Source organism: Trichosurus vulpecula, chromosome 2, assembly GCF_011100635.1.
Source record: "Trichosurus vulpecula isolate mTriVul1 chromosome 2, mTriVul1.pri, whole genome shotgun sequence".
Taxonomy (NCBI): domain Eukaryota; kingdom Metazoa; phylum Chordata; class Mammalia; order Diprotodontia; family Phalangeridae; genus Trichosurus; species Trichosurus vulpecula.
The window spans coordinates 85,763,142-85,778,407 of record NC_050574.1 but is presented as its reverse complement, the minus strand read 5'-3'; the positions used below and the strand labels follow the sequence as shown (position 1 = coordinate 85,778,407).

General features: G+C 38.5%; 1 protein-coding gene across 1 annotated transcript; it reads right to left on the bottom strand.

The window, feature by feature from the left end:
* Positions 1-9,814: 9,814 nt before the first annotated feature.
* LOC118836592 (olfactory receptor 52A1-like) lies at positions 9,815-10,765 on the bottom strand. Its single transcript, XM_036743836.1, has one exon. The coding sequence runs from the start codon at positions 10,763-10,765 to the stop codon at positions 9,815-9,817; it is 951 nt and encodes a 316-aa protein (XP_036599731.1).
* Between the last annotated feature and the right edge of the window lie 4,501 nt (positions 10,766-15,266).

Sequence of the window (15,266 nt, the reverse complement as noted above, 5' to 3'; positions counted from 1 at the left end):
TCTAGGATAAAATCCCATTTCGTTAGCTTTACATTTAAAGTCCTTAATAATATCACTCAAGATAACATTTCTGGTTTTGTTTCATACCAGTCTTATTTGTGTTCTATACTACAACCAAACTGGCTTCCTAACTGTTACCTGTACAGTATAAGGAATTCTATCTTCCACTATTGTGCTTTTGTGCAGGCTGTATCCCATGCCCAGAATATATCCCTCTGAATTCCAGAATCTTTAACTTCATTAAAGAGTTACCTAGACGGCACAGCAGATAGAGCATTGGACCCAGAGTCAGGAAATCCTGAGTTCAACTTTAACCTCAGACACTTATTGGTTGTGTGACTCCAGGCAAGTCACTTAAGCTCTGTCTATCTGTATTCTTATCTATCAAACAGGCATGATAATAGCACCCACCTCCCAGGGCTGTTGGGAGGATAAATGAGATAATGTTTATATAAAATGGTTTGCAAACCTTAAAATATTATATAAACTTTAGAAAATATTATTTACAAATCTGTAGAGGAGGTCTTCCTTGTTCTCCCTAGCTCCTATTCATTCTCCTGTCTCATAATGTGCTTATGCATATATACACACATAGATATAAAACACATACATGTAAGAACCCACATGAAAAAAATCTAGAATGTTTGAAGTATTTGAATATGAACTCCAATAAAGATAATACTCTAAGGATCAACATTATTTACTTCACTTCAGAGAGTATGGAACTGACAGGAGAAGATGAACTGATATGATTAACATTAACAGATAATAAATGTCAGAGCCAAAATAAGAACCCAGGTCTCCTGTCTCCCACATTAGTGGACTTTGCCACCATACTGTGCTCAATACACCAAAGAATGAGAGGGTATGAGAACGTAGTATCTTTGATTAAATGGCAAGGGAAATATGCCATCACACTTATTTATGTTGAGAGATTAGATTTCAAGTATTCTTTTGCACCTTAGAGCTGTATACAGAAAGGAGGGGAAAATAGCATAGTACAAGGGAGAGAAACCAAGATAGTGAAAGGTGAAGAAATAAAGCTTAAAACAGAAAACTAGGGAATCTGTAATTACTCAAACGTATAGTAGGGTCTTATATGAGGGGGAGAATGCTTGTCCTTATTTCTGCTGAGGTCTACAACAGAAGAAGTGGAAACACTGAAATAGAAAGTACTTGATAGAAAAAAAGACTTTTGGTCAGTGGCATCATGACACAATAGCAGTAAGACTGGAAATTTCTGTTACTAAATATGACTCTTCTTTGACTGGCCACCATAGAGAGAGATAAGATGGTCTCCTTCACAACCACAAACAACCCCCATAAAAATTGAGATATTACTGTTGGATGTACTTGCCCCACCTTCCCTCTTACACTCTGGTGGGGTGGAGCCAAGATGGTAGCTGGAAAGCAGGGACTAGCCTGAGCACCCCACCAAGTCCCTCCAAAATCCTATAAAAAATGGCTGTGAACCAATTCTAGAACTGCAGAACCCACAAAGAGGTGGAGGGAAGCAGGGCTCTAGCCCAGGACAGCCTGGATAGTCTCGGAGTAAGGTCTATCCCACACAGAGCTGGGAGCATAGGGGAGTGGAGCTGAGTGGAGCAGAGCCCAGCGTGGGCAGCTCGGACCAACCAGACCAGGAGCCGGGTGGAGTGTGCCCTAGTGCCCTGAATCAGTGAGCTGCAGCAGTTACCAGACTTCTCAACCCACAAACAACAAAGACAACAGAGAAGGTTAGTGGGAAAAGCTGCTGGGGATGGGGATAGAGTTTGCGGTTCAGCCACCACCCCAGGGGCAGCAGAGGTGGGGCAGCTACAGAACTACAGCTGCAGTTGCTTCTGGTCCCAGGCCCACCTGGTGGGAGGAATTAAGTGGCAGATTGGAGCAGGAGTGAAGAGCCTGCTGAAGATCTAAGTCCAGTCCGGGTTGGGGGTTCTTGGGAAGGAGGAGTGCTGGTGTGGCAAAGCTGGCGCATCCCCTCAAGCTTGGAACATAGAATTCTTTAGTCTACAAGCAGCCATACCCCACTGAAAAACTCAAGGGTCAAGTAACTGGGAACATGGCCAGGCAGGGAAAATGCACCCAGATTCAGTCTCAGACTCTGGAATCCTTCTCTGGTGACAAAGAAGACCAAAACATACAGCCAGAAGAAGTCAACAAAGTCATAGAGCCTACAACAAAAGCCTCCAAGAAAAACATGAACTGGTCTCAAGCCATGGAAGAGCTCAAAAAGGATTTGGAAAAGCAAGTTAGAGAAGCAGAGGAAAAATTGTGAAGAGAAATGAGAAGGATGCGAGAAAACCATGAAAAACAAGTCAATGATTTGCTAAAGGAGACCCCAAAAAATACTGAAAAATACACTGAAGAAAACAACACCTTAAGAGATAGACTAACTCAAATGGCAAAAGAGCTCCAAAAAGCCAATGAGGAGAAGAATGCCTTGAAAGGCAGAATTAGCCAAATGGAAAAGGAGGTCCAATTGACCACTGAAGAAAATACTACCTTAAAAATTAGATTGGAGCAAGTGGAAGCTAGTGACTTTATGAGAAATCAAGATATTATAAAACAGAACCAAAGGAATGAAAAAATGGAAGACAATGTCAAATACCTCTTTGGAAAAACCACTGACCTGGAAAATAGATCCAGGAGAGATAATTTAAAAATTGTTGGACTACCTGAAAGCCATGATCAAAAAAAGAGATAGATATAATCTTTCCAGAAATTATCAAGGAGAACTGCCCTGATATTCTAGAGCCACAGGGCAAAATAGAAATTGAAAGAATCCACAGATTGCCTCCTCAAATAGATCCCAAAAAGAAATCTCCTAGGAATATTGTCACCAAATTCCAGAGTTCCAGGTCAAGGAGAAAATATTGCAAGCAGCCAGAAAAAAAACAATTTGAGTATTGTGGAAACACAATCAGAATAATCCAAGATCTAGCAGCTTCTACATTAAGAGATCGAAGGGCTTGGAATACAATATTCCGGAGGTCAATGGAGCTAGGATTAAAAGAAAGAATCACCTACCCAGCAAAACTGAGTATCATGCTCCAAGACAAAATATGGATTTTCAATAAAATAGAGGACTTTCAATCAAGCTTTCTTAGTGAAAAGACCAGAGCTGAATAGAAAATTTGACTTTCAAACACGAGAATCAAGAGAAGCATCAAGAGGTAATCAGGAAAAAGAACAAGAAAAAGAAATTGCAAGGGACTTACTAAAGTTGAACTGTTTTTTTTTTTCCATTCCTACATGGAAAGATGATGTGTATGATTCATGAGACCTCTTACACACTGGTGTGCACATGCAAGCACACACACAAACATGCATACACATGCATAAACACAGACATTTTTTGTTGAGTTCCAACTCTCTACCTTCTTTCAAAAATGATTAATATATATCGTGCTTAAGAGAAAAACTCTCACCCCATGTTGAGTCAGATTGTTGTCTGACCCTGAATCTTAGGGCCAAGACTTTATCAGTCTTGATACTGGTATTACCTGAGAAGAGAATTTAAAATTTTCATATTAATCAATATGATATGTATAATGAATATACTAATAATTTAATTTTCTCAAGATCTGCCTCTCTGACTTGGGAATCAGAGCTCACAATGCAACTTAAATTGATTAATGAAAACTATGACAATGCTCACAGTCACTGGACCTGAAGAGAAGCAAATGAAAGACTACAGAACCTGTTCCCAACACAGAACTTTGTTTCTGTGCTTTAGGGGAGGTGGTCACAATCACCAAAGACTTGACCCCAGAAGCATTGTAGTGTGGGAATTAGAAAGCTTCAGACTTGGGCTACTATTGCCTTAAATGAGTGTGATGTTCTTTTTGTTGTTGAAAGTGCAACACATTCTCATCACCATACCATGTTTGGCTCTGTGCTAAAAGAGCTTTAGTAGTATAAAACAGCAGAGAACCAGTTTTACCAGCAGGATATCTGTGATTAGAAGAAGGGGAGAAATTTTTTTTTAAAAAAAGCAGTTTCTCTGTTTGTTTGTTTTTTTTTTTCCAGCAAGTGACACATGGTAGTGACTGTTCTTAAAGAGATCAAGCCCTATATCCCAGAATTGTGAAATGTCCTGGGAACATGTGTTTTTTTTTTTATTCATTTACCTTTTTGATTCTTTTATGTGTATATGCAAACTTTCTCCCATGATGCAATATACATTCATGGGAGAGCATGAAACTTTTTGTGGGTGGACCATGATGTTTCAGTTATTGTTGTTTTTTTCTTCTCTTGAGCAAATATTTTAATTTATGAGTTAATGGCATTACTATGACTCCTTTGTGTAAATGAGATGATCGGGAGCTACAGGTTAGAGTACTAGGAGTGTATCTATTATTTTTAGAGTTACCTCCAGAAATTTAAAAATGTTTACTTGTAGTCATGTGGTCATGTCCATGACTGCCCCCCAACTAAGGAGAAAAACGAAACACCTGCAACTGTGCATACAGATTGTGTAAATTAGCCAGCCCAGAGAATGAGAATGGGGGTGAATGTGCCATGTTTGATTAAACCTTGCTGTCATGGTGGGGCAGTGGTATATGGCCATGTACGATTATATGTGCTGCACTCATGTATCTATATTACTTTTTTTAAAAATTCATAGATTTAAATAAATATTAATCATTCATTATGGAATTGATTAAGATGTTAATCAAAGCAAAGACATAGATAATTTTTATAATATTTTAATAATGAGAAAGATAATCACTTCAAACCTTCAGCAAAATGACACATGAGTTTTCCTCATCTCTACAAAGTTTCACCATTCATTTCACTAAAGATATTAAATTCTTAAGGATCCTCTTGATATAAGAAAATTATTACATTCAGTCTCCCAGGGAAGATTTTTTTTAGTCCTTTTACCTAATTCTTCCTTCAACTATTCTCCAGTGATAATTAGAGAGTCAGGCAATAAATCATCATTGAGCACCTGCTGTGTGCCAGACTGTGATAAGTGCTGGGTTACAAATGAAGGAAAAAGATAGTCTCTGTCCTTAAGGGGTTTGTTTACAAATTAAAAAGCAAATCATTGAAAGAGGAAAGGCACTGAAAAGAAGGGGAATTGGGAAAAGCATCATGTAGAAGGTGAGATTTAAACGTTGTTTTAGTGGAAGACAGGGAAGTCAGGAGGCAGACATGAGGTTGGTGAACATTATATATTTGGCGGATGCCCAGTAAAAATTCTTAGAGCTTGCATTTTTATGTGGGAGGAATAGCACAAAGGCCAGTTTTACTGGATCAAAGACTATGTGATAGGCAAGAGTGTAAGGTGTAATAGGATTTTAATATCAGAGGATTTAAAAAAATATATTTGAACTTGGAGGTAATAGGAAGGCACTGGAGTTTATTGAGTATGGATGCCTTGTGCTATGGTCAGACCTGTGCTTTAAGAAAATAAATTTGATGGCTGAGTGGAGGATGGGCTAGAGTGAAGAGAGACTTGTGACAAGTAGGTCTAACAGCAGGATATTACAATACCCTTGGCATGAGGAATTGAGGGTTTATATCAAGTTGATGGTAGTGTCAGATGAGAGAAGGCAGAGGAGAGGGAATAACAGTATTTAAGATCTATTACAAAGACAAAATGAACATGCCTTGGCAGCAGTTTGTGTATGGGAGGGGCATGAGAGAGAATGGGAATTAGAACATGATATCAAAGTTGAATGTCTGGGGTATTGGGAAGATGTTTGTGCTTTCCAAAGTAGCAGAGAACTATAGAAATGGTGTTGGAAAGAAAGATAATGAGTTCAGTTTTAGATATGTTTACTTTGAGGTATCTACAAGATATCTGCTTCAAGATGACTACTAAGTGGTTGGAGATGCTAGATGGAGGTCAGAAGAGAGACTGGGCTTGGTTAAGTGTATTTGAGAATTATCTTCATAGAAATTATACTTGAATCCACAGGAACTGATGGGATCACCAAGTGAAGTAGTATAGAAAGAGAAAAGAAAAAGTCCCAGGACAGAGTCCTGTGGGACCCTAATAGATGGTGAGCATGACAGAGGAAGATTCAGCAAAGGGGACTGAGAAAGATGAGTCATAAAGGTAAGAGGAGAATCAGGAGAAAGTAGCATCCCTAAATTAAGAGAATATCAAGAAGAATAAAATGAATGGCAGTGCCAAAGGTAGCATTGAGGTCAAGAAGGATGAAGACTGAGAAAAATCCATATGTTTTGGTAATTAAAAGATAATTATTCTAAGTTAAATGATGTTGTTAGTATTTGGACTATAGAAAGTTAAGGATGTGAGCCAGCTGAGTCGAGGTACCTATTGTAAAGAGCCTTTTCAAGGAGTGTAGTCACAAAGGGGAGGAAAGAAGTGGATGATAGCTACCAGGGAGAAGTGAATCAAGTGAGTTTTCTTCTTTATTTTTTAAGGATAGGGGAGATGTGGGCATGTTTTCAGGTAGTAGAATAACAGTAAGTAGATAGACAAAAGACTGAATATAAGTGAGAGAGTGGGGGGGCGTCATACAGGAACAAATCTGCTGAAGAAGGCAAGATGGAATGGAATCACTTGTGCATGTGGAGAGTTTGATTTTGACAAGGAGAAAGGTCAGTCAGTGAATAAATATTTATTAAGCACCTACAAATGTTCTAGGTATTGTGCTAAGTTCTGGGATTAGAAAAAAATAGACAAAAGCCAGTCCCTTCCCTCAAGGAAGCCATAATCTATTGAGAGAGAAGGAGGAAGCAGTGGCAGAAGGAATCTGGCTGGTATGAGACCAGAAGGGGAGAAGAGGGAACTCTTGGTGAATGTCCTTATTTTTTCAATGAAATATTAGGCAAGGTTCTCAGCTAAGAGAGTGAGTGAGGGGGTACCATGTAAGATTTGAAATGGGATGAAAGATTTGGAAAACCACTGTAGTTAGCAGGATAGTGAGTCAATTAAGGGTTCCAAAAGGATTGCCTAGCAGTAGTGAGGACCCAGTTGAGGTACTGTTACATATATTTTGTGGTGGACCAAAATCAGCAGAATTTCATAGATTTCTCCATCTTTGATCAGCATGTGTGCAAGTGAAGTTAGGAGTGATATAATAGGAGTGATTCAAAGCTAAGGATTGGAAGGACAAGATCAACAGTGTGACAATCATGAGGTCAGGATGGAGAAAGGAGGAAAAGGTAGCTAGTACAGATATGATGGCCTTCAAGAAAACAGGAAGATCAAGGGATTGGGGGTCACAGTAAAGAGATTATGTTGCTTATGGAGGACGTATTCTGAAGAGCCTAGTGGAAGACAGTGAGTAGTTTTGATGTGAGACAAGATTGGAAGTGAGCGGGAATAAAGGATCCCGCAATGGGGAATGGATAATGGGGCTTAAATAATTATCTATTTTGGTTCAGAATCACAGGGAGAGGGAGGATATGATCAGGGAAAGTTTGTTAATAAGAGAAAATTTTAGAAACACTTTCAATGTCAGTAGTACTATGACCTCAAGTTGTAGTCCTTTTAAAGCCGTGGGCAATTAAAGCAAGGGAGCAAGAACTTGCAGCAGAAGGCATGGTGAAATTTTCCTTCCCCCCATAGCAGGAGACCAAGTTGAAAACTTAATGGAAGGACACCCTGTCCCCTCACCTTAAACATCAGGAAAGTTATATATTGCAATGGCCCTTCATTGTTTCCCAAAGGAGGCTGGATAAAAGGTAAAAGGTGCAAGTGGCTACTGAGAGAGAGTAGTGGCTAGAATGTCATCCTGTCCTCTCATCAAACAGCGGGAGACTAAAAAGGTTCTTCCCTTCAGAAGCAGACTGAACACTAGGTAGACTGTGTCAGGAACCACGACTGGTACTCTCTACTTTCACCACAGCTTCTGAAGATAGTTGTGATGGAATGGGCAGGAGACCCTTAGAAAGTCAGAAGAAAATAAGGATCCAATGATGATTCCTTCTTTCTTCCTTTCTCAGGATGCTGGAGACCAGGCAGGAGATAGAACATGAGGTATGATACCACAGATTTAGAAAAATAATTACAACAGAATTTTTTGTAGCAGAAAAAAATGGAAGAACAATGGGTAACCATCTATTATGGAATGACTGAACAAATGGTCATATATAAAGTTGTATTAGAATAGTATGCCTGATGTGATTAAAAATATATTTTATTCTGAATTTAAGAAATAAAACAAGCATTTCCTTAATGGGGTAGGATAGGAAAAAATGATTGCACATGAAACTGCAAATCTATTATTTATAACTTGGTATTACTTTTAAATACATAATGAAACTATTATGTAACTTCTTTTTATTTTCCTTTTTTTTCTTCTCTCTGTCCCCCTGCCCTGGAGGAGTAAATATGTGTGTGTGTGCGTGTGTGTGTGTGTGTGTGTGTGTGTGTGTGTGTGTGTGTTTGTGTATCTCACTGGTTTTGCAGTTGTCCTGCTTCCTACCATAACTGTTCCAGTTCACTTATCTTTTAAGTCTATGGTGATCTCAAACTTAATGACAATATTGGTGAATATATCTCCTCCATTCTCTTTCCTCAATACATTGAAAGTTTCCAGTTCCTCAAAGAATTCTCTTTGTAAAATTTCTTCACAAAATAACAGTTCAGATAGTTATTACAAGAAGTATGTTGCTCCTCACCTTCTGTTTCTTTTGTATTCTTCATATTTTGCTATACATCTTCATATATTGAAGTTAAACTCATAAACCTCATGACACCATAGGGAGAAATTCATAACAGAATGACTGTTACAACTATAACCACAAACTGAAAGCCAAAATTACCCTTCTTACACATTCTATTTGGCTCTTAACAATATCACCACATTATCTGAAGTCTCAGTGGAACAGCCTACTGAAATAGTTCTTATGCATCTATGCAAACTTTTTTCACCCTCTCCAGTAAACAAACTATCCCATTTATGAATCACTTCACTTGTACAGTATCCAAAGTTCCTTTCTGTCTTATGATTCTCTGATCCCAAGGTTTCAGCAGTATTTTTCACATTTCTGAAACCTTGTGATCAAGAGAACGTTGAAAGAAATACTAACAGAAACGCATCATTGGAAAGAGTACTCTTATCACTACAATCTACTCTTTGTTAAAAATCTAAACAAAATAAGAGAGATATATAGCAGCTGTGCCAGGCTTGGAAATCTGTTACATACCTCAGAGTCTATCTCTTCTAATTTGCCCATTTTATAGGTGAGAAAAATGAAGTCCTCAAATTTTGTGTGACTAGACTAAAGTTATACAGATAGTAGGCAGCAAAGTTGAGATTGGCAGGCAAAGCAATGAAGTCTGACTCTCAATATGCATGCTTTTGTGTTGTAACATGGCCTTGTCAATTTGTTCTTGTAGCCATGAATCTTACGCAATCCTAGAATTACAGTGTTAGTTGAAAGGCCAGTAATCATTTAGCCCAACCTCTGGCCAGATACAGGAGTTGTTTCTGAAGTATCAGTGGCAGCTGATCTTTTGCAAAAGGACTGTGCCTGGTCCCTTAATGTCAGTGAGCTGTTCACGTGGACAAAAGGATGATCAATACCTTAGCCTTTAATTTTGCAATGGTTATGCTTCCAACTTCTATAATAACTTCCAGAGGGGACACAGAGACTAGTCTTCTTGTATTCCGAGTTCTAATCTATGTTTTCATTTGTTCCTGTAGCACCCCAGTCCCCTTACTCAACACCCACTACTTCATAAAGCAGCAGTGTCTCTCAGGGAGACAGAAAAATAATAGGAAGAGCATATGAATGGTCAAACAGCCAGGGATTCTCAATTATGGGCCTGCTCCCAGGAGGGAAATTTATCCTTTCCATGGCCATGGAAGGAAATGTTAACTCACTTGATGGAGCAATACTTTGGGGCAAATATTCTTACCACTCGAATTCGAATCTCTTTAGTTTTTACACCATAGACAATGGGATTAAGTGCCGGAGGTACAAGGAGGTATATGGTAGACAAAAGTATGTGCACGTATGGTGCTACATGGCCAAATCGGTGGCTAAAGAAAGAGAAAAAGGCAAGAACATAGAACTCAAGGAAAACAAAAACGTGTGCTGTACAAGTATTAAATGCTTTGATCCTTGCTTCTTTCTGAGGAAGGCGGAAGATGGCTTGGAGAATCAGGGTGTAAGAGACAAGGACAAAGACCATATCAAAGCCCAAGATAGAAAAAGCCACAAACAGACCAAAGGCCTTATTAATCCGAGTATCTACAGCAGCCAGCTTGACCACAGCCATGTGCTCACAGTATGAATGAGCTACAACAGTGGAATGGAAGGTGTGCAAGCGTTTGAGCAGGACAGGCACCACACTCACCAAAATTACAGCCCTGGCTGCCACCACCCCAACCAGCTGACACAGAACAGATGGTGTGAGGATAGCCGAGTGGCGGAGAGGGTTACAGATGGCCACATAGCGGTCAAAGGCCATGGCTAACAGGATACCTGATTCCATGCCCTGCAGGGCATGAATAAAGAAAAGCTGTGTAAGACAAGCATCAAAAGTCAGGGTGCAAGCACTGAACCAGAATATGGCAAGCATCTTGGGGGCTATGGAAGCACAGAGACCCAGGTCATTGGCAGCTAGCACAGCCAGAAATACATACATAGGCTGGTGGAGGCTGCGTTCTGAGGGAATAATTATTAACAAAAGGACATTCCCCAGCAAGGCCACCATGCACAAGGCACAAAAGGGGAACCCAATCCAGAACTGCACATGCTCCAAACCAGGGATTCCAATCAGGGTTACCACTGGAGGATCCAGAGATGAAGTGTTGGGCATCTCCATGGTGTCTAATTATTTCTATCCTCACCAAGTCTCTCAGGTTTGTCCAGAGAAAGGAGATTGCTGGTGTGATGGCTGGTTTTGGAATGACTAATCTTACTGCTCTCACCATCCAGCAAGGAGCTCAGTGTTGTGAATTGGAACTTGAGCTGACACAGATAACACTGGCTGTGACCAGAAGGCCAAGGTCAACAACAGAATTAGAAACAACAGGAGGACAATAAGATAGGGCTCCCCAGTGACTCTCCCCTGAGTCATTTCCTAAAGGTAAAAAAAAGAGAAGGATAGGTAAATGAATGCTCAATATGCCAATCTATGCTTGTTGAAGGGTTTAGAATTGGAGTTAACAGGTAAATAGACATGACAACTCTAGCAAGCCTAGTTCTTGTGTGTGCGCCATACAGTTTTAATATTGGGACTTCTGGTGATTCCTGAGGGATATTCTTTCCCACTTGTGAACCCTCTTTTTGTATTACTTTGGCGGCTAAAGACTGCATACTTTTTCTTTTTGTTCCCAGGAGCTGAAAACACCATCTTAGCTATAAAGAGTTGGTTGTCGGGGGTGGAGCCAAGATGGCAGCTGGAAAGCAGGAACTAGCATGAGCTCCCTGCCGAGTCCCTCCAAAAACCTATAAAAAATGTCTCTGAACCAATTCTAGAACTGCAGAACTCACAAAATAGCAGAGGAAAGCAGGGCTCCAGCCCAGGATAGCCTGGATGGTCTCTGGGTGAGGTCTGTCCCGCATGGAGCTGGGAGCAGAGCGGAGCTGAGCTGAGCAGAGCCCAGCGTGGGCGGCGCAGACCAACCAGACCAGGAGCCGGGCGGAGCATGCCGTGGCACCCTGAATCAGTGAGCTGCAGCAGTTACCAGACTTCTCAACCCACAAACAACAAAGACAAAAGAGTTGGTTGTCAATGGGATTTGAGTAGTGATTTTTCTTTAAAGGGTTATAAAGAGGGAGGAAATTTAAAATAAAATCACATAAAAAATGTTATCCTTATGGGTGGTAATTTTTTGCTGTGATTATAAGTCTCCTTCAGCAGCAGCAACATCCTCAGTAATGCATTTAATTTGTTATTGTTAATTTATAATGATAGAATTTTGAAAGTCAACAAAGAGAATTTGAGAATAATTCTCTAAATTTCCTAACAACCTAAACCACAAACAATACGGACAATGATTTGAAGAACAATATGCACATCACTTCTGCTTTGTTAAAAAAAAGATTAGAACTGGTTTCATCATTCAAAAAGTGAAATGCCCAAACTAAATAAAGAAAAGGAAAAAGTAGTCTGTTCCTGGACATTAAAGGGAATTAGTATAATACCTCTGTGCTTTTCGATGCCTAGGTTCTACCCCCTGTTCACATCCTTCTCTTAGAATCTTTCAAAGGTTAGCTTAGTTTCAAAGTTTAATTTCTTTCAAAGCTTCACTCAGGAGCCATTTCATACATGAGGTCTTTTTTGATATGTTCTCCCCACCAAATTGCTAAAGTTTTCTATATTTTGATATTACTTAATATTAAGTTTCATATGCTTTGAATTTACCTGACTTTGTAAAAGTTATCCTGGTTTTTTTCAGGAATCAGCTCAAATCTTAACTTCTATAAAATTATTTTATGTAGCCTATGGTGTCTATCAGTGACTACCCATGACTGATAATGATATGAGCTTCTAGGGCTAGTCTGGACAAGTCACAGAGCTAAGTTTCATAGCGGGGGAAACTTAATTTCTATCTCGTGGATGATATTTAGGGAAAATCACCCAGACAGAAAGGATAAGAATGGAGGGAATACCTGAGTTTTAGGTGCTGAAGCCATAGAGTTTTCAGGAAGGATGAAGGAGTTATAGTTAGGTCAGTGCGGAGTGGACTGAAATCTGAGGGAGAAATCTTTTGAGTCACAAAGAGAAGCAGCTCAGGCCCTTGCTGGTCTTGTAACCCATGAAAAATCACACAAATCATTCCTGCCTCAGTTTCCTCAACTGTAAAATAGGGATAATGTAGCACTTACCTCATACAGTGTTTTATGAGGATCAAATGAGATGTGCATAGTTCATAGTTTAATGTGTGAATTATATTGACATGTAATAACTGTTTGTTCCTTTTCTTAGGATTCAACATATAAGATCACAGGGAAGAACAGAAATCAAGACTAGGCACCCTATAAATTATGGTATAATTACACACATATATTTACATATATATGCACACACTCACATAATATACACACACATATACATGTGCATACATATGTGTATATGTGTATGTGAATGTGTTTTCTCGTGCATACACACATATATGTATATATGCGTGTGTATGACCATAGTAACTCTACAGACCCTTCGTGGTGGAAATAATATCTACTTAGTTTCTAGGACAAATAAGTATAAATTTCAGGAGTAGAAGGTGACATTTTAAGGGTGAGAGAATTCCAAGAATCTATGAGTGCTTATCCCTTCCAATCTAGAATTCTCCCTTATAGAGGAGCTAAGGAAATTGACAGAAGTAGGCCAGGACATCTAAAGAAGTATTTATTAGTGGGAAAGAATTCTCTAAAATAAACAAAATTATTAGAAGCATAATATGTTCAGAACCATTAAGATGATTATTCTGATCTAAAATGTATTAATTTATAGACTTTGGAAGTAAAAGAAAAACTAGCTATCAATTTGACTTTTTTTTGAATGTAAGACACATTTCTAATATTAAACTGTATAAGCAATAGCTTCAATGTCTCTGACCACCTTTTCCATTATCCTGCTGGTGTAATAAAAAGGTATGATTCTGACCTAGCAATTGAGGTGGACTACCAAAAGTTTCAATTTATAACTTGATTGATATGCACAACCCAAAATTCCCTGTCTATTTTACAAATACTTTATTGTTTTGGGGTAAGATGTGACATTCAAATGAGTTGAAGAAACCACAAGGGAATCAGATGATAAAAGGCTTTGAGCTCCAGATTGAGGAATTATATTAGCCAGTAATAGGGAAGGATTTCTTTAGAGAAATAAAATAGAGTGAAAAACTGAGAATCACCCATTTTGGTCTGAGTGTAATATAATACAACATTATAATAAATATGTGTGAAGATAAATCTTTTCTAATCATATTAACTTACCTGAAAACTTAGTGTTAATGTTTCATATACATGTACCTCAGAGACTGAAAGAACCTTAAAAGCCATCTAGTAAAAGAAGACATGAAAAAGATTTCCTCAGAACATTTGTTGATTTTACCATTTATCTTGTAAGATCTCTAGAGGAGTTAACCTCTAGTTTCTGTCTTCTCTTAGCATTTAAAAATCTAATGTAGTAGATCAACTTCCTGCATGTCTTGTCTCTTTAGATAAGTCCTATTCTCTATCTTTATCAGATTTCATTTTTCTTTTTCTTTTCTAAATTTCATTCTTGGGAACTTCTCACTCTGGAATTTAGGTCCGGAGCCACAGCTTAACCAATGCGAAGGTTTGGGAACCAGACATTATGAAGAAGGGGGATGTATGTCACCAGAAGCTACTCTCTTCTCTCTCTCGGATGTCATCACAGAGCAGGAATGTGAAGATACCACCTCTCCTCACTCAATGACCTAAGACAAGAAAAAAAAAGTCCAGCCCTGTAGCCAAATATTTGGATGGATGAGGACTGGGGTTGATAAATTACAGGGCAGAGTCGAAATCATGCCGGCAACCTGTTTTCCTATGACCTACAAGCTACGAATGGCTTTTTCATTTTAAAATAAATTGTCATTGGAATGCATCCAAATTCATTTGTTTAGCATATGTCTGCTTTAACACTATAACAACAGTGTGTAGAAATTGCAACAGAGATGGTATATGGCTCTCATCACTTCATGCTGCTGTTTGATGCAGGTATAAACCAATAATGCTTTAAGTGCCCTACATATATCCATACTGCAAATTAATTTGTATTATGATCTCATATTCACCATTTCAAAACAAGAAAAGAATATATATGTATATATTTATGTGTGTATATGTATAGTTATAGTTATGGTTTTGAGCTGAGAACTAAGATTGAAATTTTCTGCATGAGAAGAAACATTCAAACCACTGCTGTGGAACATTGAATATCTTTGGAAATTAGCTTTTGACACAGATCTGATAATGTTTCTCAATGAATTCAACATAAAATGCTTATATGAGAAATATACTATGGTTAAAATAAATTTGATGACAACTAACACGTTTCAATCACAAACTAATGTAAAGTTGATTTTCAAACTTCCCAAGTGATCAAAAGTTAAACTGAGAAATAATATCTCTATTCCCACACAAATTTTTGGGAAATATATTATTCTGAGCTCAAACTACATTTCTAAGAGTGTTTATCAGACATTGATGTAAGTGCAAAAGACTTGATATTTCAAAATCCATTTAACTATGCAATTGAGGAGTGTCCATCTAACCTTCAATTAGAAGTAATTAGCATGCAATCAAATCACATGATAAAACGTCAAGAGAAAAATCTAATGCAATTCTCT

What these genes read in the sequence shown, in the direction of transcription:
- LOC118836592 (XM_036743836.1), bottom strand. Translation starts at nt 10,765, where the DNA reads ATGGAGATGCCCAACACTTCATCTCTGGATCCTCCAGTGGTAACCCTG.